Genomic DNA, 24548 nt, shown 5'->3' on the forward strand with positions numbered 1-24548 from the left:
TGTAATACAAAATGAGTTCTTTATTATTTATACAAAACTTACACATTAAAAAAAATTTAAGATTCAACAACTCTGCTGACCCCCTGAGGAAGCTTAAGAGCTTTTATGGATCCATCAAAGAGCCCCGAGTGAACATTGCAGTCACCAACCTCACCAACCTCCTGGCCACAGGAACAAGGTGTACTCCTCCACGGCCATTCACGTTGCACCTCTACTGGCTCTGAAAGCCAAGACTCCTTTCACCAGGCTCAACAAGCAAGCCAGGTTTCCTGGACAAACATTAAAGACCACTACCTTCTCTGGCCCAAACTTAGTGTGTTTTTGTCAGTATACAAGTTGATTTTTATTTGTTTCTTAAAACACCTTCAATAAACTCCTAGCATAAGAAGCCTTTATTACAACATATACAGATTTGATAGTTCTTTACAAAAAACTACCTAGATTTTCCAGCTAAGTAAATTTAAGTCTTTTAAAAAATTAAAGTTGGCTTAAGGAAATGCTATTTTTCTTTCAAATCTGTTTTTTCTACACTATGAATTCTGAGAGGTGACAGACTTGTTCTTGATAAACAAACAGTCTTTTTTGTCTCAGCATTTAGAGCTCTCATATCTTTAGTAAAGAGCACAGAACTTTTTCTTAGGCTGAAGATAGAGCCAATCTAGACAAACCTTTGTATTTGGGCAAGAAGCCTCTGAACAAACAGCCTGCAAAGAAAAATGCAGTGATTTGTTTTTTTGACAGAGACTATTTAGCACTGCTTCGCATATTATCTAGTAGTTTGGGAATAAGAATAATTCTTCCCTTGAAGAAAGCAGGTCCCCTTCTGAAGAATCATGTTGGGCTACCCCAAAAAGAAATTAAACTAGACCAGCACCAAATGAAGTATTCATTTACAAAAAATAATCTTATTTCTTAAGAGTTCTACAACCCAGATTTAATAAATTAACTATGAAATCAGTTTTGTCAGCTACACTGTAATTTAAAAATCCATTTCAACCGGGAGGGGGGAGCAGAAAGGGTAAATCTCACACTGATCATCATCTCCATACATTTCAGCACGAAAAAACACTTCTTTCCAGTCTGTATTCTCCTCAGAAGTGAGCTGTATAAATCCATATGGAGGTCTCTGCAGAGCACAGCATGAAAAGCACTAAACTGCTCTCAGACCTGAGGACTTGGCGTTGAAGAAGCCCCACAGACCTTTCTGAAAGGGCCAAAACGAGTTGTCTCACAGACCACATCTATTCATCCTCAACATACATTGTGCATTGAGCTTTTTTAATTCACATATTTTATGTTAGTCCTTTAGAACCTAATGCTTGTGTTTCAGTTCAGAAAGGTCAGGCTATTCAAGCTGCCTTCTTAGTACAAGTTCCTTGGAGGTCTTGTAAATTTATCTTTGACCTACAGCAAAAAAAGACAAAGTGGAGATATGTAAAATAACAAGAATGTAGATTTTAAGTTAGGACTATTGTCAGCTGAGTGGTAGGATTTTAGAGGGCATATTTTAAGTATAGGGAAAAGATGTTAAATAAATCTCTAAGTCTTACCTGTTGTGAATCATGTGACTTTTGACAAGATGTCCTGCTGCCAAAGCTGCCACAAGGGACAGTTCCCCAGCCATTACTGTACCACACACAATTCTGGCCAGCTGCCGGGCATTTTCCCCAGGGTTGTCTTTGCAAGCTCCTTGAACACCTAGCATCTGCAGCCAGGGAGACACAGCAGGATTCACCTTTAAAGTCATGGCAACACTTCCAACTCAATCAACTAAAATAAGGGCAACAACAATGGCAACAGAAAGAACTAGACTACACTGGAAGTACTAATTTCCAAGATCTGACAGCCAGTACTGACAATGTATACATACTGTCTGTGTGACAGTTAACATAACATCCACAGCCTGGCTAGCGGGGCACTCAGAGTAGATGAATGTTCATTTGCTGTCTTAATCTACTTTCTCAATTATCTAAGCGTATGCCTGAACATGCTTACTTGGACACACTGGATTAGGCTGATGGAAACAAAAGAATGGGAAGACCAGCTAAGATAGAGAGAGGGTGAGAAGTGTCAGGTAGAAATACAGAGAATCCCAGCAAGTCAGACTGAGGCCTGAGGTCACTGGACTCTGCCTGATGTGCCATACCTGCAAACAGGCTTGCTGAGGGAGCAGGTTGGTCCCACCACCCACAGTTCCTATTTCTATAGATGGCATGGTGCAACTGATATATAGATCTTCATTTGTGGGACCACTTGCTTCTATTAAGGTAATACAGTTTGAACTACTGACATTCTGTGCCGCATCCTAGGGGGAAAAAAAAAGGAAAACTATAAAACTTCTCTCACTTAAAGCAACAAATGAGAAGAGCAGAGGCTGAAGCCCTCACCTGTCCACAGGCAATGTAGATGGCAGTTACAATGTTTGCCGCGTGGGCATTGTACCCGCCAATACTTCCGGCCATGGCAGAGCCCACCAGATTCTTGTTAATGTTGACCTCAATCATAGCTTCTGTAGTTGTCTTTAATACCTAGAAAACAGAGTTGTGCACATTTTATATCTTCCCCCAGAAAATTTAGGGTTGTGCTACCCACACCTATCTATCTGTGCCTCTAGAAAACAGGAGAATTTAGATACGGCCCCATTTAAGTCCTGTCCTCAATAAAAAGAGTACCGGTAAATTTTGTTCCTGAGACTGCCACACACAGACAGATGGGCAAGATATGATACCACAGTCATCGTTAACGTAAAATACACAACCATATATTAAACTTTACTTAGAATGTCAATATTCCTTTCTGCGATTTTTAAATCCAATTAAAGATTAACAAAATAAAATATTCATCCACTCACTTCTCTAACAACCTTGGCTGGAATGACAGCTTCACAAACAACAGACTTTCCTCTTCCCTCTATCCAATTTACAGCAGCAGGTTTCTTGTCAGTACAATAATTACCGCTGACTGCTAGAATCTGCATTTCAGGGAAGTATTCATGAAGTTTCAAAAGTGCTTTCTCTGTACCCTATTAAACAAACAAACAAAAATTACAATGCACAAGTTACTTACAGATTACGCTTTGTTTGCATCTAATTAATAATACTTCTGAACTTCTAAATATAACAACTATAATGATAACCTTCTATTTCTAAATAAAATAACTATACTTCAAGGAAACTGAGCACAAAAGTAATAGCTGTTTTATTAACCATGACAATGACTAATTTCTCAGCCAGATAACATGTTTCTTTTTAGCTGTGAAAACAAAGTTCTCTGTAGTCACTGATAAATAAGATGTAGATAAGAATATGGTGAGATTAAAAAATACTCAATGAGACTCATATTCATATCACTGGGGACATCACTGGGGATTAATTCAACCCATGATCAACATGTGATAAATTCCCTCTTCTAGTTATTAAACAGTTACCCAAAAGCCCAAGTTAACAAGCCTGTGAAGAAAAGTCAGACTTGTTAATGAGCAAGTCGTTGGTATTTACATTACATAAAAAAAAAAACTCCCTATCAAATGAAATTATTTCAAGTAATAACTCACCTCAATACCCCAAAATGTACTTATTGGCAATTAAAAACTTTTTTAATTATGACAAAACACATAACACAGAATTTACCATCTCAATTTCTTCGAAGTATATGGTAGTGTGAATTACATTCATCTTGCTGTAAATCTATCTTTTTTCATCTTGCAAAACAAATCTATATCCATTAAACAATTCCCCATTCTTCTGTCTCCTTAGTCCCTGGCAACCACCATTCTCCTTTCTGTCTCTATGCATTTAACTAATCCACGTACATAAGTTCAATTTACATAAGTGGGAATCACACAGTATTTTTTTTGTGTGTGACCAGATTATTCCACTGAGTAAGAGAACCTTAGGGTTCATCACATTCAGCATGTGTCAGATTTCCTTTCTTTTCAGGGTTGAGTAATATTGCATTATGTGCACACACCACATTGTATTTATCCATTCATCTGTTGATGGACACTTGGACTCCTATCATTTGGCTGTTGTGAATAATACTGCTGCTATGTTGTGAATAATAATACTGCTAGATATTGTACACAGGTATACAAATATCTCTTTGAGACCCTGCTTTCAATTCTTTTGGGTATATTCCCAAAAGTAGAGTTGCTGGATCATAGTAGTTGTTTCTAATTTTTTGAGGAACCCCTATGCTGTTTATAGACAATATGCATTTAGCCATTATCCTCTCTCTTTCTGAATTGCCCTTAAAAACAGGTAAGCCACAAAATAAATTTTGCTAGCCTTACTGAAATTAACATTTTACTTTACATCTGTGTCTAGAAATAACAAATATCAGTAGAATAAAATGTAAACCATATACAATCTTCTTATAAGGAGATAATTAAAATAAATGGGCTATACATATAAAGTTGCCATTTTAAATTAAGTCTTGAAGTCTCTGGAAGTGGCCAGCGTTCAAGGTTTGTAGGACAAAGTTTAGATGTACTAACCCAAAGATTCTTTAATGTAGGTTCCATTTAGATTGGGTTAGAGTAGACCCAGAACATGTATAATGCCAAGTCAAATTAAATATATCAAATACAAACAACACCAACAAATGCCTGACTTATATAACATGAGTTACATGAACCAGTATTTACCTTTCAAAAAAATCTTTTAACCAAAAGTAGTGTATGTACATGTACAAAATTCAAAAGCACAGGAGGGCACACAGTAGAAAAAGCATCCCCCACTCCAGTCTCCCTGACACCCAGTCCTCCCTCCCCGCAATCACTCTGGCAAGTTCTGTTACAGTCTATCTATGCTCACCTTCGAAATCATGTTCATCCCCATGGCATCACCTGACCTAGACTGGAAACGGATATAAAGGTTGCGTCCAGCCACACTCATATGAAGTTTCTGTAGTCGTGCAAACCTGTAAACAAGAGAGGCAAAGGTATTTATTTTTTAAGATGAAAGTTATCTTAAAATCTAGTTCAGTTGGTTCATTTTACACATAAGGGAAAGCTCATGAAGATTACTAATTACATATATTATCTTCTTTAAATATTATGTCAAAATACTATTTCAACTTCTCATTCTTACATGGTACAAGAAGGGAAGGCTACAGACAGTCATTTCATCATAGACAAACTTTAGAAGTCCAAATAAAAACCAGCATGTATCCGTGAACTATACTGGGGTTATCATTTATATTGATTGTGCTGCTTTATAAATTTAATTTTCTGTATTCAAAGTAAATCTACTAATACTTACTTTTATCCTGCTTAGAACATCTTTTTTCTCAGGCATTTCTACCCTAAAGCAATTCTAAGTCAAAACTCTACTGGGCAAAGTAGTAGTCTAATCAAAGTAAACCTTGTAAAATCAGCACACCAATTTACTAGCTCACACTATTTTTTCCTAGTTTCCTTCAAAAGAGGTATTCATTTGGGTCAATATTCTGCCCCCTGCCCGCCCGCTCCCCAAACCAAGCATTAATATTACTAATTGTGAATGGATAGATTTTAAGTTGATATTTTGTTGTCATCTTAAGCAGGCAATGTTAAGATGTTATGTTAAAAGAGAGAGAAACAAGATGGCGGCGTGAGTAGAGCAGCGTAAATCTCCTCCCAAAACCATATATATTTTTGAAAATACAACAAATACAACTAATCCTAAAAGAGAGACCAGAAGACACAGGACAAGAGCCAGACTACATCCACACCCACAAGAACCCAGCACCTCGCGAAGGGGGTAAGATACAAGCCGCAGCCCGGCGGGACCCGAGCACCCCTCACCCCAGCTCCCGGCGGGAGGAGAGGAGTTGGAGCAGGGAGGGAGAGGGAGCCCAGGACTGCTAATCACCCAGCCCTAGCCATCCACACCGGAGCGCAAACACACAGTGCGTGCATGGGGTGCTGGAAACTAGGGAAACAGGACAGTAAGACCTGTGAGCGGGTCCCCACAACCGGCGCACCCGGGACAAAGAAAAGCGAGTGCTTTTTGAAAGTCTTAAAGGGACAGGGACCCCACAGCTGCACGGAAGCGCCCTGGGACACTTAGCCCAGCAGCTGCAAATCCCGGGGAACTCTGGGCGTCTGAACCCCCGCAGCACAGGTCATAGGTAGGCCCCTCACCGCGATAAACAGCCTCCCACCTGTTCCCCCTCCGACGCGGCTCCGCCATATTGGAGTGGCAGCCTGAGGCAGGCCACACCCACAGCAACTGCAGAGCTAAATAAACTCCATAGCAGCCGGGCAAGATCAGAGGCCCCGTCTGCATGCAGCTGCCCAGCACAAGCCGCTAGAGGCCGCTGTTCTCCCAGGAGAGGAAGACCATAAACTGGCAAGCAGGGACTTTCTCTTACCCAACACACGCGCCAGCTCCCCACAAATATATCTATCCCCGTGAAAAGGCAGAAGAAATTGATACAGACGAAGATCACAGAGGCAAACCCTGAGAAGGAGATAGACCTAACCAGTCTTGCTGAAAAAGAATTAAAAATAAAGCTCATAACCATGCTGATGGAGCTTCAGAGAAATATGCAAGAGCTAAGGGATGAAGTCCGGAGGGAGATTACAGAAATGAAACAATCTCTGGAAGGATTTATAAACACAATGGATAAGATGCAAGAGGCCATTGATGGAATAGAAACCAGAGAACAAGAACGCATAGAAGCTGGCGCAGAGAGAGATAAAAGGACCTCCAGGAATGAAACAATATTAAGAGAACTCTGTGACCAATCCAAAAGGAACAATATCTGCATTATAGGGGTACCAGAAGAAGAAGAGAGAGAGAAAGGGATAGAAAGAGTAAGTATTTGAAGAAATAATTGCTGAAAACTTCCCCAAACTGGGGGAGGAAATAATCTATCAGACCATGGAAGTGTACAGAACTCCCAACAGAAAGGACCCAAGGAGGACAACACCAAGACACATAATAATTAAAATGGCAAAGATCAAGGACAAGGACAGAGTTTTAAAAGCAGCTAGAGAGAGGAAAAAGGTCACCTACAAAGGAAAACCCATCAGGAAACCCATAAGGCTATCATCAGACTTCTCAACAGAAACCTTACAGGCCAGAAGAGAATGGCATGATGTATTTAATGCAATGAAACAGAAGGGCCTTGAACCAAGAATACTGTATCCAGCACGACTATCATTTAAATATGAAGGAGGGATTAAACAATTCCCAGACAAGCAAAAGTTGAGGGAATTTGTCTCCCACAAACCACCTCTACAGGGTATTTTAGAGGGACTGCTCTAGATGGGAGCACTTCTAAGACTAAATAGATGTCACCAGAGAAAATAAAATCACAGCAAAGAAAGTAGACCAACTAAATACTAACTAAAGGCAAAATATGAAATCAACTACCCACAAAAGCAGTTAAAGGAAGCACAAAAGAGCACAGAATAAAACAACCAACATATAAAGAGTGGAGGAGGAGGAATAAGAGGGAGAAAAATAAAGAATGACCAGACAGTGTTTAAAATAGCTCAATAAGTGAGTTAAATTACACAGTAAGATACTAAAGAAGCTAACCTTGAGCCTATGGCAACCACGAATCTAAAGCGTGCAATGGCAATAAGTACATATCTTTCAATAATCACCCTAAATGTAAATGGACTGAATGCACCAATCAAAAGACACAGAATAATAGAATGGATAAAAAAGCAAGATCCATCTCTATGCTGCTTACAAGAGACTCACCTCAAACCCAAAGACTATAGGAACAAAGAAAGACTGAAGGAACAAAACAGCAGCAGAATCACAGAACCTAAGAATGGACTAAGTTACCAAAGGGAAAGAAAGAGACTGGGGAGAAAGGGAGAGAAGGGAGGGATAAGGGTGGGGAAAAAGAAAGGGGACATTACGATTAGCATGTATAATGTGGGGGGGGCATGGGGAGGGCTGTGCAACACAGAGAAGACAAGTAGTGATTCTACAGCATCTTAGTACACTGATAGACAGTACTGTAATGGGGTTTGTGGGGGGGATTTGGTGAAGGGGGGACCCTAGTAAACATAATACTCTTCATGTAATTGTAGATTAATGACAACAAAATTAATTAATTTTTTAAAAAGATGTTATGTTAATAGTTATGTTTAGCAATAACAGAAGATATCATTCGTTCTAATAAATAAATGCATATGCAACCCCTCACCCCAGCCAACACACACACCTGCTGGTACTGTCAAATGCCTCCTTTATGATGGTAAACCCTTCAGATGTCTCAAGCCAGGCCTTCACTTCTGCGGAGTCACAAGCACGGGGAAGACGTACCACTGGGCCACGCGTCATCCCATCTGCAAGGATTCGGCTGCTGGCACCTCCACCAAGCTATGGAGGGTATGTTACAGAAGTACACATTAACCCAAAACACTTCTGCTTATCCCCAAAGGTGTCCCTGATTGTCCCCAAATCTCTTCTCATTGTCTGTTCCAGGGTTTACCTTAAAACAGGGTGAATATATAAATGTCAACTTACACCTATTGCTCTGCAGCCTCTATTAGTGCTGGCCACAAGACAACCTTCTGTTGTTGCCATTGGAACCTGAAATTCTTTTCCATCCAAGCACAGAGGTCCTGCCACTCCAACAGGAATGGGCATATATCCAATAACATTCTCACAACAAGCTCCCATTACCTAAAAGGTAAAGTCAGGTGCCAAGTGAAAATCTATTTTGCAAAATGCAATGCCCTTGTCCTTAATTAACTTTCTTTAAACTTAAACTTTTAGTATATATTTTTCAACAAAATTTTAAATGTATAATTTAAAAGTATTTAAAATATCAGAACTGTAATGACTATAAACATCAGGAAAATATTTTGAATTTCTATGACCTCTATCATAAGCAGTATACAAAATTACAGTAAAATGACTTAAAAAGGGAAGTGTTTTATAAAACCATGTACATATAAAAGGCTAGTTAAGAAAAAGACTATAAAGCTAAAGATTAAGCTACAAGACTCAAAAGCTACAAAGCAAACGTCAAATCAAGAAAATAACATACCAAGGAGTAATTATAGTCCCTGTAAGGTAGATACTGGAGAGAAGAAGGCTCTGGAAGTTTTTTGGAAAGTAACTGTCGGCGAATAGAAACACCTCGTTCGTGGGTTTCCATCAGAGTTTCCAATTTGTAAGCTGCAATATGCTTAGCATCGACTAATTGGATGACCTCAGCATCACTAAGGAATTTTGTACCTTTCTGAAAAAAGAAAAAAGGAAGCAGGTTGAGGGATAAAGATGACAAAAAGGACTTAAGGAACTGTACTTATTCTTCAGAATAAATAAATCGTTTTAATACAAACAATGTTCTCAATAGAACTAAAACCCAAGGACTTTAAGAAGAAACCCAAAGACTGTGGACATGATTTGACTATAAGTAAGAATATCAAAATGAAAGAAAATTCTTTAACAATATGTGAAAACTAAACAAATAGTAAGACCAAAACACTAAATTTTGCAAGTGAAATTTATAGAAGAAAAAATTTCATAATTAAGACTGACACCCAGCCTGTTAAGTTTTTCTAACTCTGTATACAGCAAGAGAGTTGAGATAGTGGTACACATGTTAATAGGAAAGAGGAAAAGTGATAAAGAAAAACAAACTCAACTCTACTCTCATTCATAGGCACATAAATTAAGAATGTATCAGATCAAGCAGATATGGATGAACACAATATTCACACTAAAGCATGACTGGACTCATGAACATGTAAGTAGAACACCCTGTTCAAATGTCAAACGAAAACAAGCTTCCTCATGAGCACCATGCTTATTTTAAAACCAAAAAAGCTTCCTTCTGTTTAAGTTCATTTCTGTGTTAAGCCTTTTCTACGCCTCAGAACACACAATACAATAGTTGCTCATCTCTTTGAGAAACAGTAATAAAGTAGAAAGAGCACTGATTCTTGATCCCAGCTTAACCATTTCCTAGGGATCTTAGTTTGGGGAATACTTAAGATTCCTGGAGCCTCAGCTTTCTCATCTGAAAAACGGAGATAATTGCACCTATCTCACAAGGTAGTTGGGAAACAAATAAGACCAGTACCTGTAAACCATGCAACACAGTGCCTGGAACTCAGTAGATACTCAGTAGCTGTAACTTCTTTCTTTTAATAAAAAAAACTCCTTTTCTTAAGGAACACACCAAGCTTGAGTTTATTTTGTTTTCCTCACCTCTGCATTCCCAAGTATCTGCAGACATTCTTCATTAGACCGAGGCTCTGTGGGAAGTTCAATTTCACGTTCCTGTGTGTCTAGTTCCGGTGAAGTATCAAGTAAGGAGGAGTTACCAACCACAAACATAGCTCTGCTTGCACTGTCAGTTTCTGCCACTAAGGGTTTTATAACCTCAACTGTTCAAGAGATAAAAAAAAAAATCTTGTAACACTGAACATAAGTTTTAAACAGACTCAACTTCTTGAAACTCAGCATTGGAAGAATGGAAAATGAAGGGAATAGAGAATAAGAAATCACCTTTTCTTTCTCTGTTTATCATCTCATCCTCCATTGCATGGAATTTCTGGTTATTTCTGACCAGTATAGGTTCACGTCTACAACAATCACCTGAGACTTTCTTTTGGGTCACTACAGGAGATGTGATAGGGTTTTTTAATGATAGTGTAGATTCTGTCTCGGCTTGTTCAAAGAAGATGTACTTGACAGCCAGAAGGAGAGCTAGACTTAGGGTAATAACTTGTTCAATATCCATGCTGATCATTCTAAATTAAAAAAAGCAAAATAAAATGTTATTACTAAGAAATATAAAAGGTAAAACCTAAACTTTTAGTAGCATAGAGTGTTATGATTGGTATACATTTTGGGTCACTTACTTAGAGAGATAAAATTGCCAGAAGGAAACACTCGGTTCAATTCTCTTGGACACATTTTCATCCAATCCTAAAGAAACCCTAGAGTTTTCAGCTGTACTGTTTTGTGGAGAAGGATCAGCTATCCAACGACTGTGAGCATGAACAAGAACCAGGCCTAGAGACTGAAATAAAATTTTAAAAATTATTCTCTGCATATCAATGGAACCTAAACTTCTCAACCTTATAGTAACTGGAACCAAACATTATTTTCCATGGCCTCCCTTTACTGCAAAAAACACCCCAAGCTTGCTATGTGACTAACTATAGTGGCCCACTGAACTACTGAAAACATGCCAAAGAACAGATTTTCAAAGAGAGAAAGCAGAGGAAATTGAAAAATCTGCTTAGGGGAGAGAAACCAATGAAGACCAGAAGTCTCAAAGAAATAGGAAACAAATAAAAAAAAAAAAAAAGAGGAACAGTGAAAGAGACAAACCGTATAGAAAGAAAACAGGAAGGACAAAAAAAACTGAAAAGCAGAATATGACATTGGGACTGAAGATACTGAAAGGAAAAGAAAACTATATAATTACCATAATCATCTTAACCCTCTGAGTAACAGGATTTGGTTTATTTTCTTCTTCTTCTAAAACTCGGGCAAAATGGCTGAGCTGCCAAATTGGACGACCCTCTCGGCTTTCCCGAGAAAGCTACAAAGAAAGTCAGTGTTAGTGTTACATTTGAAAGTATTGATTTTATTTAGCTGAACTGATAGAAGAAATATTACTCTTCTAATGCCGTAAGAACTGCTCTTACCTCTAAAACTAAGGACACACAAGCTGGAAAGAAAGTCATGAACACGAAGTAGTTGGCAAGAACTGACATGCATCCAAAGCAGCACATAATTTCAAGCTGACGCACCCCTGGTTGGAGAAAAATTATATAATTAGTAAAGTATGTGTTTTTGATGCTTCATATGCCACAGGGTCTTTTCCTACAGGCTGACAATATGTGAACATACACTAGTATACCGAGCTCTTTGTCATCTACTAAAAGAATCAGGAACTCAGGTTAGCACACCTGAGAGCACAGGAGGAGTAACTCCCTCACGGCAGAGACCTTGCCCTCTCCCATGTCACCAACATCACAATGCCAGGCACAGCTGCTGTGTTTCATACCCATTTGATAATGTCCTTTTATCAAACAGCAGTAATTGTTTTGAGATAAGAATATCAAGGAAAGGCTATTTGAGTGGAGCAAAACCCCAGTTATACTACTAAGCCAATCCCACTCATTACCACAAAAGCAATTCACCTGTGGACCAAGGCCTTTTTATAAAAGGAAAACATATTGCCAGTTATGCCATTCCTGATAAAGTACCATTTCATTTCATGTGAACTACTGAACTCTAATTTCAATATAACCTCTGTCGTGTCTACTGATGTTCTTACAATTCTGGTTAATTTCATTGATCTGTTTGAAAAATGATATAAATGCAAAGAGGCAACTAAAGATTCAAAATTAATCCTTCCACTATAAAATGTTTAAGGTATCATTTACAATCTTTTCAAATAGAAGGCAACATAATTATAGAGCTAGAAAAGACCTTAGATTACCAAGTCCTATTCCCTCAACTTAAAAAATAAATTTGAATATAAAACATACTTCTGATGTCACTCATATTAAATATAAAAATGTTTTGAAATATAAATTAAAAAGTACTCCCTTTTCCTATATAAACTGCTAACTGGAATAATACAAAAAACTCAACATATTTTATTTCTGAATTGTAACAGATCATTTGACTAATAGAACAATAGCACACATTGTGTTATCTTTTAATTCTATACCAAAACTCTCAAATGTGGAAATTCAAGAGAATGCAAAACTACAACAACAAAAGCATTATGAACAACCTACATTTTGAATAGTAGCCAGATATAATCTTTTCAAACTTGAGACCATTGAAATCATACTTGAGCAATGCTTTTCAAATTTGGCTGACTACTTCCCTCTGCACAACAGCACTTACTATCATCACCAGATGTTCTCTCTAGGCATTCTTCCCTACTCCAGCCCCAAATAGTCTCTCAGTGCCACTCTGCTCCTACACACAGAGACAACACCAATCTATATACTTCCAAGAAGTTAAGACTTTTTTTTTTACTGGCTTTTCAAAGCATTACTTCCTAGTTAAGATGTGTTAAATCTGTTGTTATTTTTTTTCTACCAAAAGGTATATACCTATTATTCCACCTCCACATAGCTGTAAATGTCTTCTAACTGGCTTTGCCAACTACAAATATAATCACTTCTTTTGTCTACTTCTCTGACCTTTCATGCCGAAATTCATCACCTACTTTCCACATCAGTTTCAAATGAATAACCCTTGGTGTCATGGCCCACTACCAGTTCCTGAATAATCCTCATCTTCTTACATACTCTTAAGCTTGAACAAAATCACATAGGTTTTCACTTGATCAAAAGTATGCTTGATTGGGGTGGTGATTCCATGACTATATCTGTCAAAACTCAAAACTATCCAAAAGAGTAGACTGTTGAATGACAGATTAAATAGTGGAATAAATAATACATTTACCCTCAAAAGGTTAGGAGAAATATTAGATATTTAATATACTACCTAGTGAAGAGACCTCAACTAATAATGACAACCAGCTACTCTCTTAAAAGTTAATTTACTTCTGAAAGAATGAAGCTCCTCATTGAGGGCACTAAGGCACCAGGAAATACATTAGAAAGGTAGTTATCTAAGTGAAGCCTTCACAAGAAAGCCATAAAATCTAGTCCCAGTGATTAGGAAACCTCAGTAAGTGCGTGACATATAAATTCTACCAATTTCCATGCCATAGTTTTTGTCCTACATAATGGGGTCCTCTGTTTAATATTTAACATCTGATTTTCTACTACCAATTAAAGATGAAGAAACATATGTGTTGAGGATAATGCTGGGACTTGCGTACTGTCTGAACCTTCCCAACCACACTGTTAGATCTAACTCCCAACTCCTGCACTGTCTCCTACATGACAATTAAAACACAAGGAACCAAGTCACCAGTTTAGTCTAGGCAACAGCAGGGCCTAGAAGGTGCTTTTCAGAGAAGTCTTGAAATAAAATCTTGATTAAAAACAAAACCACCATAGAAAGTCATCGAAAGAGTAGAACACAGAAATAGATGGCAAGTCAGAGCTGAAGAGTAACCAGTACAATCCAAGATGTTTTTTTCCCTTTACTTACAAACTTATTTTAAAATATATTGAAGACTGCTTACAAACCTGACATGGTACCAACTCCAATCACAAGACATTCCACAAGAGCATCAAGAGTGAATGTGGGACCTAAAATTGCCATTCCACGAGCAATATTTTCCCTCACTTCATCCTAGAACACAGACCAAACATATCAATGAGGTAAGGTACAAAATACCTTCTCAAAACATTAGACAGCATCCTAGGGCTTCTACTAAACCCAATTTACTATGCAAAGAATAACAAATACAATATGGTTAAGACTACTAAGGCTTTCCAGATGCAAAGAAGGGTAAACAAAAAACATACAGTCCCCTACTTTCCCTTTCCAATGAATGAAATATTTCTTGGACCAAGTCCTTCAAGGTGGTGCATTAATCCTGCCATTTAAATCCCATATAATTAAATCCTGCAATATTTTAGTTTTGGTTACCAATAATAGCAGTTCTCAGTTGCAAATTTTTGAAGACCATGTTAAATTAAGTATTATGAAACCTAAATCATATCCTTGTCAACATGCTCAAATGACCATACCTATTCATCAAATACACAAGCAGGGCAGAAGTATATGCTAGTTTATACTCAGATATTGTGATGCAAGACTGTTAAAAATGTCAGGTTCTTTTAAGTGACTGATGAACACCAAAATAAAATCTTTAGATGGGGAATAAGGCTAACATTAATCTAAGGGACTTAGAAATAAATCTACACTGAGGCTCTTTTCCATTAGACCCTGTCCTGTAATTTGGTGTTTCACTAGGTAGATACTCTTCCTTATCAAAAAGTCCTATTACCTTAATTTCTGAAACTTTCAAAAAAGGAAAATGGGAAAGATTCCAATTTCCAGGAGCTATGGTAGTATAACTGAATTGTTAGATAAATTAGACAGATCCTAGAGCACTTAGGAAGACCAGTTGTAGGACTTGACAAACTTACAACTGTTTGCAGTCAACTATTAATCCTTCCTGTTAACATAAATAAACTGAAAAAAAAAAAGGAATACTATTAACATCCATGTCTTAAAAATAATACTTACCTGTGAGTTGGAACTGAGGGCAAACTTTGCTAGTGCACTTGCTCTGGAAAGGTCAATCAAAAGTAGGAAAAAGGGCAAAGCTTCACTAGAAAAAAACCAAGATGATCAGGTACATTTAAGAGAGGAAAAAACAGGGCTTAAAAAATCCTTCCTAAGACAAAGTATTTTTCCCCATACACTGTATGATCCTCTAGTATGTGTACCTTTTTGCAGCCCAAAAGGTATACCCCATGCTCCTTTGACATTTGATATGTTAAAAATATTTGTAATAGTAAAAATGTAAACATATTTACACAGAAACACCTTTTGATAATTTTATAGCAAAATATTGTTAGTGAAAAAATACCTGCTCTAATTAACATGTGGTAAAAATGTAGTATATAATTTTATCTATTAATCACCACTTGTGTAAGGATAAACTAAATATCTTTCTCAAGAGTAAATTAGCTTTCAAATAACAGCTTTTGAAATAACAGATTTCAAAAAGTCCTAAAAACTTGCACAGCCACAGTCCAAGAGAATATAGGCCCCAGTCCTAAGAATGTATCCTAAGAAAATGACTATGAATATGAACAAAAATTTAACTACAAAGACATTCATCAGTGTTGTAACAGAGGAAATTAAATAATCTAACAATCTAATCCTAGAGGTTTAAGCAAATGAAGTACAATATATTCATACAGACTAGGTAGCCATTACAAATAATTTAGCTTAGCATGAAGATCATAGAAAGATGTTGATAAACTATTATTAGACATAAAGAAGTTATAAAGCACTATATATCATATCTCAGAAGTTTATTTTAGTATAAAAAAGTGGGAAAGGATATATACTAGAATGTTAACAGCTATTAAAATTAGCAAAATGATTACATGAAAATTCTCCCCATATTTTCTTTAAACTTTAAAAAATGTATATAATACTTTATAATATGAAGAAAAATACTTAATATTTTTGAAAAAAAGTATATTTATGCTTTAAATACTTACTTCAAGCCTGTCAATTCTTTATCTAAAAAATGAATGACAACTGTACTGAATACAAAACTTGAGAAAATTGTGAAGAGGCCAGCAATACCTAAAATGACAAAATTCAAACTGAGAAACTTCATCTTTTATTACACAAATAACATGTAGTCCTATACAATATTCTGAAAAAAATACTGTTTTCTCCAGATTATTAAGGTCTCAAATATCAGAATGTCTAACTCCCAATAATAATAAGACTGCTGAATGCAAGCAACACACTTTAAGCAATACACACACTTCGAAGTTATTTCCAAAGCAAATAAAAAATTTGATAGTACACAAAGAAATATATAAAATGATTACCCAAAATATATTTTGATCCAAGTTGACGTAAATTCTGGAACTGGAAGTAAATATATAGGATTGCTATGCATCGTGTGATTGTCAGAATTATAATGTCACTGCTCAAAACATCCTTTGGGAAAGAGAGAGGAAAAAAATCCCAATAGATTTAGCTTTTAAAATAAGGAATCAAATACAGCAATTTTTATTTTATATGCATCATTATTTTATATACTGTCATGATAGTATTAAAAAGTATTAAATATGCAAATCAAAAATAAATCCAATTTTTAAACACTGTGTAAGTCAATCACTGTTAGTCACTTAAAAAAGCTGTATTTCTCAAAGTTAATTATACTCACTTATGCAGAAAAGGCAAAAGAAAAGTATTTGCAGTGTATTTCCATACTATAAAGTAAATGGAAATCTGAGGCAAGTTCACAAATACTAAACGATTTTCACTCATAACTTTTTTTGATAAGGTCTCTAAAAAGAGACACTGTTTAGAAACTGAAAATGCAATTTACTTTAGTTGATGTCAAATTTAAAAAACTTCACAAACCTCTTCAAACTTTGGACACTCATAATTCCAACCACAGATCCTACTATTACCAGTAAACATGTTCATGGACATCATACAGATGGTCAGTGTCACTGTCCCCACTATAACTTCCCAGGGATGGGAGGCCACAAAGAGGCCATGCATTCGGAAAAGTCTTGACAACATTGTACCCACAGAATCCTTGGGTCCTGGAAAGAATATCAAGTATAAACACTTAATATACAGCTCACTATATCTTTAGGAAAAGATTTTTATGGAAAAGTATATTATAAACTCTGCTTTTGTATACACTGAATAATACTATTAGTGTTCCTTATAATTCTGGAAAATGATTATAAAATTAAGAGAACTGTTATTACTTCTTTACTAACAAAACAAATCCTCTCTTATTCATTAGCAACCAACTTAAAAGCAGCTATTTCTTACATTTAAATCAAACCAAATAAATCTCAGCTCTTTACATTATCTGAGCCAAAGAAAATAATGCTGAAAACAAAGTGAGAAAACAACTATTCACATTTATTTTCTAATTACCCTGATATAAGACACATACAGGCACCTCTTCATTCTCCACATTCTAATTATGCAAAATGTAAATACCAAGGAAAATCTACTTGAGTGTCCACCTGTAAATCATTATCTTAGTTTATAAAGCTCCTCAAGGGCAAGGGTTCCCTACACTTTCCCATTCCATCCAAAATACATGGTGTAATGTCACTAGCCAAAATGATGTTTAATAAACCTTCCTAATGTTGCTGTCATCACAGAAAAGTCTTTTCCCAAACTTTTACAGCTAATCAAAATGCTACAACAGTACTGGAAGAGGATGGCAGGCTAAAGGAAATGTCTATAGCATTCAAAAATTCCCAACAGAACATATAGGTAACTTTGATCTGATGACTACCATGAACAAACTTCCCCATATTTGCTAGCTAAATGCTATAAATTTTAATATTCTGATTTTTTAAAAATCTGGTAAGAGTCAATGGTCTCTAATACAGGAACTGGCAAGCCTTACTTCCTACACTGAAATTGATGCTTATGATAAAGCAATATTAACTATTCATAAAAAGCAATTAAAATTAACATTTAAAAAGTAAACCTGATTGACACACTAGCAAGAATTCAAATAAATCCCGTATTTATAACAATAACTAAGGAAGTGATTCATTTATTGAAGACAGAAAAAGGCAACAAATTAAGGGGAAAAAAGCTAATTAATCCACCTAAAGGGTTATGGGAGAGGAATTAAGAGTAGCTTTTAGGAACCAATGTAATCACTAAGCATCACCTCTCACTGCATAAGTCTACATTTTCTATATTTCAACCACACCAGGCCACTGGTTAGATATCTGGTTTTCAACTACAGGTCACAACCCTTCACTGGATCAATTAGCTCATGAAATCAGTTTTGTGATTCAGAACAAACATTAATAAAAATAGGAGAAAAAAGCTGTAAGACATTAGTATGAGTAGCTATTATTTCTTGAAACTTTTATGTTTCATGAAATTATACATATGTAAGTGTGTGTAGTGGCTTCCAGTATAACATGTATTTCCTTCTGTGGGTCTCAAGTTTAAAAGTCTGGCAGTCACTAAGATATACAAATGTGACAGGCCTTAGCCTGTGTTTATTCACGTTTTTTCAACCTTCCTCCCTGAGTCTTATTCCTCACTTTATTCTCCAGTACCTTGCACTCATACCTAGCAGTTGCTCAACAAATACCTGCTTAATTAAAAATAATTCTTAAACTAGAGTAGCATGCATTTTGTTGACACATCTTGAAAAAAAACTAAAGTCAAAAAGATAGGGATATCACTGCCCCCTTTTCAGGCCCCCAGTTAAAGGCTGAATGAACAGCAGTCAAGGAACACACTAAAAGGGGATGGGGTGGGGAAGGGAAGCTGCATTTTATACACTATTCTGGCAAATGAACAATAACAAAAATACTTTCTATTAAATTAGCAGGGACTTATACTTAAAGTATTGAAATATTTGAAACCCTACTTCACAACAACCGAAAGCCTCGTAAGAGGTTAGATTTTCACAATGGTCTTCTATCACAACTTCCTTTTTATAATTAAAAAAAAAAAAAAAATCCTGCAAACTGGTCAAAAGTAACACTACCATCAATGCTCCAGAAAATGAATGAATAATTCAGACTGAAAACATTTCATAGATTCTAAAAACATACTTCAAAATTAGGTCAAAATTATTTCTAACACTCCCAAAAATCCTTCAACTTAGATTATTCCCTATCAAGTAAACATATTCTTCATTATTAAAAAGTGAATTCACTTGAATTAAAATCTGAGCTGCTAAAGCACTCCAATATGATGTCAAAGCAGTTTAGCATTACTAACCCTAACTACATATTAGGTGCATTATGTGGTCCCTCAAAATTATTTCATGGTAGCAGCCTGTGCTCTTGGATAGGAAGAATTAATATTGTCAAAATGGCCATCCTGCCCAAAGCAATCTACGGATTCAATGAATCCCTATCAAAGTACCAGCAGCATTCTTCAACCAACTAGAGTAAATAGTTCTAAAATTCATGTAGAACCACAAAAGACCCCGAATAGCCAAAGCAATCCTGAGAAGGAAGAATAAAGGGGGGGTGGAATTATGTTCCCTGACTTCAAGCTTTACTACAAAGCCACAGTAATCAAGACAATTTGGTACTGGCACAAGAACAGACCCATAGACCAATGGAACAGACTAGAGAGCCCAGATATAAACCCAAGCATATATGGTCAATTAATACACGATAAAGGAGCCATGGATATACAATGGGGAAATGACAGCCTCTTCAACAACTGGTGTTGGCAAAACTGGACAGCTATATGCAAGAGAATGAAATTGGATTATTGTCTAACCCCATACACAGAAGTAAACTCCAAATAGATCAAAGACCTGAATGTAAGTCATGAAATCATAAAACTCTTAGAAGAAAACAGGCAGAAATCTCTTGAATAAAAACATGAGCAACTTTTTCTTGAATGCATCTACTCTGGAAAGGGAAACAAAATCAAAAATAGACAAATGGGACTACATCATGCTAAAAAGCTTCTGTACAGCAAAGGACACCATCAGCAGAACAAAAAGGCATCCTACCATGTGGGAGAAGATATTTGTAAATGACATAACTGACAAGGGGTTAACATCCAAAATATATAAAGAACTCATACACCTCAATACCCAAAAAGCAAACAACCCTATTAAAAAATGGGCGGAGGATATGAACAGACAATTCTCCAAAGAAATTCAGATGGCCAACAGGCACATGAAAAGATGCTCCACATCACTATCAGAGAAATGCAAATTAAAACCACAATGAGATATCACCTCACACCAATTAGGATGGCCAACATATAAAAGAATAGGAACAACAAATGCTGGGGAGGATGCAGAGAAAGGGGAACCCTCCTACACTGCTGGTGGGAATGTAAACTAGTTCAACCATTGTGGAAAGCAGTATGCAGGTTCCTCAAAAAACTAAAAATAGAAATACTATTTGACCCAGGAATTCCACTCCTAGGAATTTACCCTAAGAATGCAGTTTCCCAGTCTCAAAAAGACATATGCACCCTTATGTTTATCGCAGCACTATTTACAATAGCCAAGAAATGGAAGTAACCTAAGTGTCCATCAGTGGATGGGTAAAGATCTGGTACATATACACAATGGAGTATTAGTCAGCCATAAGAAAACAAATCCTACCATTTGCAACAACATGGATGAAGTTAGAGGAGATTATGCTCAGTGAAATAAGCCAGGCGGAGACAGACAAGTGCCAAATGATTTCACTCATCTGTGGAGTATAACAAAGAAAAAACTGAAGGAACAAAATAGCAGCAGACTCACAGAACCCAAGAATGGACTAACAGTTACCAAGGGGAAAGGGACTGGGGGCGGGGGGTGGGGTGGGACACAGGTGGGAAGGGAGAAGGGGAATAAGGGGCATTATGATTAGTACACATAATGTAGCAGGGGGGGTACAGGGAAGGCAGTATAGCACAGAGAAGACAAGTAGTGATTCTATAGCGTCTTACTACACTGATGGGCAAGTGACTGTAATGGGGTATGTGGTGGTGATTTGATAATGGGGGCATCTAGTAACCACAGTGTTGCTCATGTAATTGTATATTAATGATACCAAAATTTAAAAAAATGATTTCATGGTAGCATTGTCAGTTCTTTTCCATGTCTTTCCTAGGCATAAGGTCATCTTTACAACATTCAGGAAAAGAACCACACAGTGATCCTGTGAACCATCCCCACAGAGAACCTCACCTATTTGGAAATACAAACTGAGTAACCAGCTGAATGTAAAAAGGTGGGTCAACAGTAAACATAATTTGCACAATCTCGTTTCTCATGAACACCCTTCCCATTTCCTATGATTATGCAAAGCATTTAAATGCCATAGAATCCAGTCTTCCACCTTCCTCAGCATTTCCAAGTGTAGTGCTGGCAGGCTACAGGGCAGCATATCCAAATTCAATGGACAATATTTAGGCCATGCTGCAATAAAAAAAAATTTTACTTTAAAAGATCAGCTTAAATAGACAATGTATGCTTTGCTTATTCAGACTGAAAACATTTCACAGATTCTTCAGAAGAACAGGTAATTTATATTCAATAGAATCCTCCAACTCTAATGCAGTATGTTACAGAAACCACCTACCATAGCCAATCACAGAAAAGGATACCTGGTATTCTACTCTAATTCTTCCCATTCAGCACTTGATTCCACTTTTAATTACACCCTATCTTACACTGCTCTCAAATTAATTACTCTGTTTTGTCTCTTTAAAGACAATGACCATGTCTTCCACTGGGTCATTTTGAATTCCGAAAACTCAGGATTTGTTATTCTGCTGCTCAACCTAGTAACCTAAGAAAAACAAAATTCTTGCACTGGAAATCAGGAATTCTACGTCCAATTCTACTGTAGGCTACCTCTTTGACAAAGACATGTATTAAATTGAAGTATATGAAACTGCTATTTTGTAGCAGTAAAAAAGGTCAAATTTCAAATAGCTATTTCATATAGGTCAATCTAAGTAGCTAATGATATAGATGTAGTTATCTATCCATGGTCTTAGATCATGTAAGAATAAAGTGTGTGTGTGTGTGTGTGTCTTGAAATGCTCATGCCACACACACGTTTTCATATGTTAACAATGCACTCTATGCAGAATTTTTTTAACCTTCATGTTACTAATTCCCATTTGTCCTTACTGCTAAGTTTGTCATAAATTCTGGAAATACAGTACAACAAAGCAGGCCCTCAAAATCAAGTCTATCCCCGAAGTACACTCCAGGCCTTTGCTAGATAGATTACATCTATAAGACATTACATTGGAGAGGCATATTAATTCAGGCAAACAAAAAATATATTACTACATTGTGAAATGCTGAAATTATGCACGATTATTTAGTATGGCCTTTCAGGACCAACTCTAAGGAGGTGTGTCCTCAAGCCCTGTAATATTTCAAACGACCATTTAAGACAGAGCACATCAATCTCCTTCCTACCGCAGAAATGGGCAGTTTTACAGTGGAATCTCGAAAATACGTTTTCCCTAACCAAACAAAGCCAAATACAGTCAATTTCGAAAAACCTACAAGGTCTGGACTAAAGGACATCAGCACGAAGGAGACTACGCCCTTAGAGAAAAAAAAAGCGGAGAGTTCGGGGGGCGGAGGGGGACAAGGAGGAGAAAGAGAAGGAGAATCCTTTTAAGACGTTGGGGAGTTCCTACACTGGACTCCGCATCCTCTAAACCCGTTTCTCCTGGAAATAACCAGTCATCTACTAAGATCACGGTTCCTCTGCGGCTCTGAGGCGGTCGGCAGCATTTACGGAGGTCTTCCCATCACTTCACAGTCAGGTGCTGGCCAACAGCAGCACCCAAGCGTGCCCTCCTGTGCCTGACAGCCCTTCTTGCGTCCTCTCCGCGAGCGGCTTGCGGGGCCAGCCCACGGCCCCCTAGCATTTTTCGAATCTAGCGGCACCGAGATCACCCTTCCGGTCACCTTTTCCGCCCCGATCATCGTGAACGCGCCGCCAACACTACCTACTCCGGACTAAGCCGGCGGACGCGGCGACGCCCCGCCAGTCCACCGCAGGTGACTTCAGCCACTGCGGAGCCGGCCGCCCGCCCGCCCCTCAGGCCCAGCCGGGCTTCCGGGCTTCCTCAGCGAGGATGCGAGTCGCCGCTCGGCCGGCCGCCTCAAGGACGTCTCCTCGCAGTCCCCGGGGGCCGGGCCGCAGCGAAGTAGCCCCGCAGCTCCCCAGCACGGTTCGCGGGCGCTGCCGGCCGCACCTTCCCTGGCCGGGGGGAGGTTGAGAACAGCCATCTACACGGGCCCCAATCCCGCTCTCACCCACCACTGCCCCGCTCCCTGCAGCCCCGGTCCCCCTTCGCGGCCACCGCCACCTCACCTCCCGACTTCACTAAACGCCACCAAAGCGGGAGGGCGCCGCTCCGCCTGTCTCCAGCCAACGGAGACGCGGAGCGGAAGGAACGTTGGTTTGCGCACACTCTGAGCCGGGGGAGCCTGCGGCCAATAAGAAAGGATCGTCCGATCGTCTAGCCAATCATCTGAGGGCTGCTTGGCCTCACGGTGGTACGTCACGAACGGTCGCCTTAACAACCTCCCACAGCTCTCGCCCGTGCAGAGGTGGGGCACCGCACCATCTCTCACCATGGCTCGGCCAACCAATAGCTAGGCGAGTCCCAGAACTAGGGCCTGCCTATTGGTTGGAAAGCCTGGGGGGCGCAAGCATGGAAGCCGCCTAGGCGAAGGCGATAGGGGATCCGGAGGGTGGGGTGTCTACAGGCCATCCTGGCTGTGACAGTTCTATGGGAAGCAATATGAGGAAGCGGAATTGGAGCGTGAAGGTAAACGCAGGGTCAGGTTGAGGATAGAAAGCTTACTTAATGGAGCGAGATGGAGTGAAGGGGAGTCCTCCCTGAAAAAAAGAGGGATATAAAAAAAGGAAGGTAGCAGCGAGGTGCAACCCAAACCAAGCAAACCGGTATCCGAAGTCTAACCCGATACTTCCTGTAACTTACCCATTCTTGTAAATAGCTCTAGTGACGGGGGTTCCCCCACTACTTCCCATCCTACTTCCTGTACAGGGCTCTAGTCACACACTGCTGGTTTTCTCCGAAATGTGCCTCTCTGGTGTCTTTTCAGCATTCCCTCTGTCCTCCCTTGTTGCAAGACCTTTTTAGTCTTTCCTGAAATAGTGCAGTAGCCTCGTAATTGGTCTCTCCACTTTTAGGTGCTTCCACCTGCCAGTCCCGCTATTCTGTAGGTCTGGCCGCAAACCATCAGGAGTTGCTCCTTGTCTACCGGTTTAAAGAATCTGACACCACCAATACGGCCCCACCCCACTTTCTCGAGTGTTTCTCATACTTATCTGTGTCCTATGTCAGCCCAACATTTCAGTACCTGGCCTCTTTTCAGTACACTCAGTACCTTTTTATCTCTCTGCTTTTGTTCTTTTTGTGTAATCTGGATATGCCTAGTCGTTTTATTTCTTGAAATCCTAA

The 24548-nt window shown here is 38.3% G+C and overlaps 1 protein-coding gene across 2 annotated transcripts; it reads right to left on the bottom strand.

The window, feature by feature from the left end:
- On the bottom strand, positions 1-23564 carry HMGCR (3-hydroxy-3-methylglutaryl-CoA reductase). 2 transcript variants are annotated; one of them, XM_036886069.2, is made up of 20 exons: positions 23432-23564; positions 16980-17167; positions 16439-16550; positions 16097-16184; positions 15108-15192; positions 14099-14204; positions 11621-11727; positions 11398-11514; positions 10826-10986; positions 10470-10714; positions 10170-10348; positions 9001-9195; positions 8475-8633; positions 8170-8327; positions 4815-4920; positions 2852-3022; positions 2388-2528; positions 2147-2305; positions 1551-1705; positions 1-1404 (listed from the first exon to the last, which is right to left on the bottom strand). In XM_036886069.2, exons 2-20 carry the CDS (start codon positions 17142-17144, stop codon positions 1350-1352), a joined length of 2664 nt encoding a protein of 887 aa, XP_036741964.1. In that variant the 5' UTR covers positions 17145-17167; positions 23432-23564; the 3' UTR covers positions 1-1349. The 2 variants fall into 2 exon arrangements, with proteins under 2 accessions (XP_036741964.1, XP_036741965.1); XM_036886070.2 differs by lacking the exon at positions 23432-23564 and adding an exon at positions 23023-23041.
- Positions 23565-24548: the final 984 nt, after the last annotated feature.

The sequence above is a fragment of the Manis pentadactyla genome, chromosome 2 (genome assembly GCF_030020395.1).
Source record: "Manis pentadactyla isolate mManPen7 chromosome 2, mManPen7.hap1, whole genome shotgun sequence".
Taxonomy (NCBI): domain Eukaryota; kingdom Metazoa; phylum Chordata; class Mammalia; order Pholidota; family Manidae; genus Manis; species Manis pentadactyla.

What these genes read in the sequence shown, in the direction of transcription:
- HMGCR (XM_036886069.2), bottom strand. Translation starts at nt 17,144, where the DNA reads ATGTTGTCAAGACTTTTCCGAATGCATGGCCTCTTTGTGGCCTCCCAT. An exon ending in TGGAGTTGGTACCATGTCAG is followed by an intron (nt 11,728 to 14,098) that starts GTTTGTAAGCAG and finishes TTCTCCAACCAG; the next exon opens with GGGTGCGTCAGCTTGAAATT. An exon ending in GCATTTGACAGTACCAGCAG is followed by an intron (nt 4,921 to 8,169) that starts GTGTGTGTGTTG and finishes TCTTGTTTACAG; the next exon opens with GTTTGCACGACTACAGAAAC.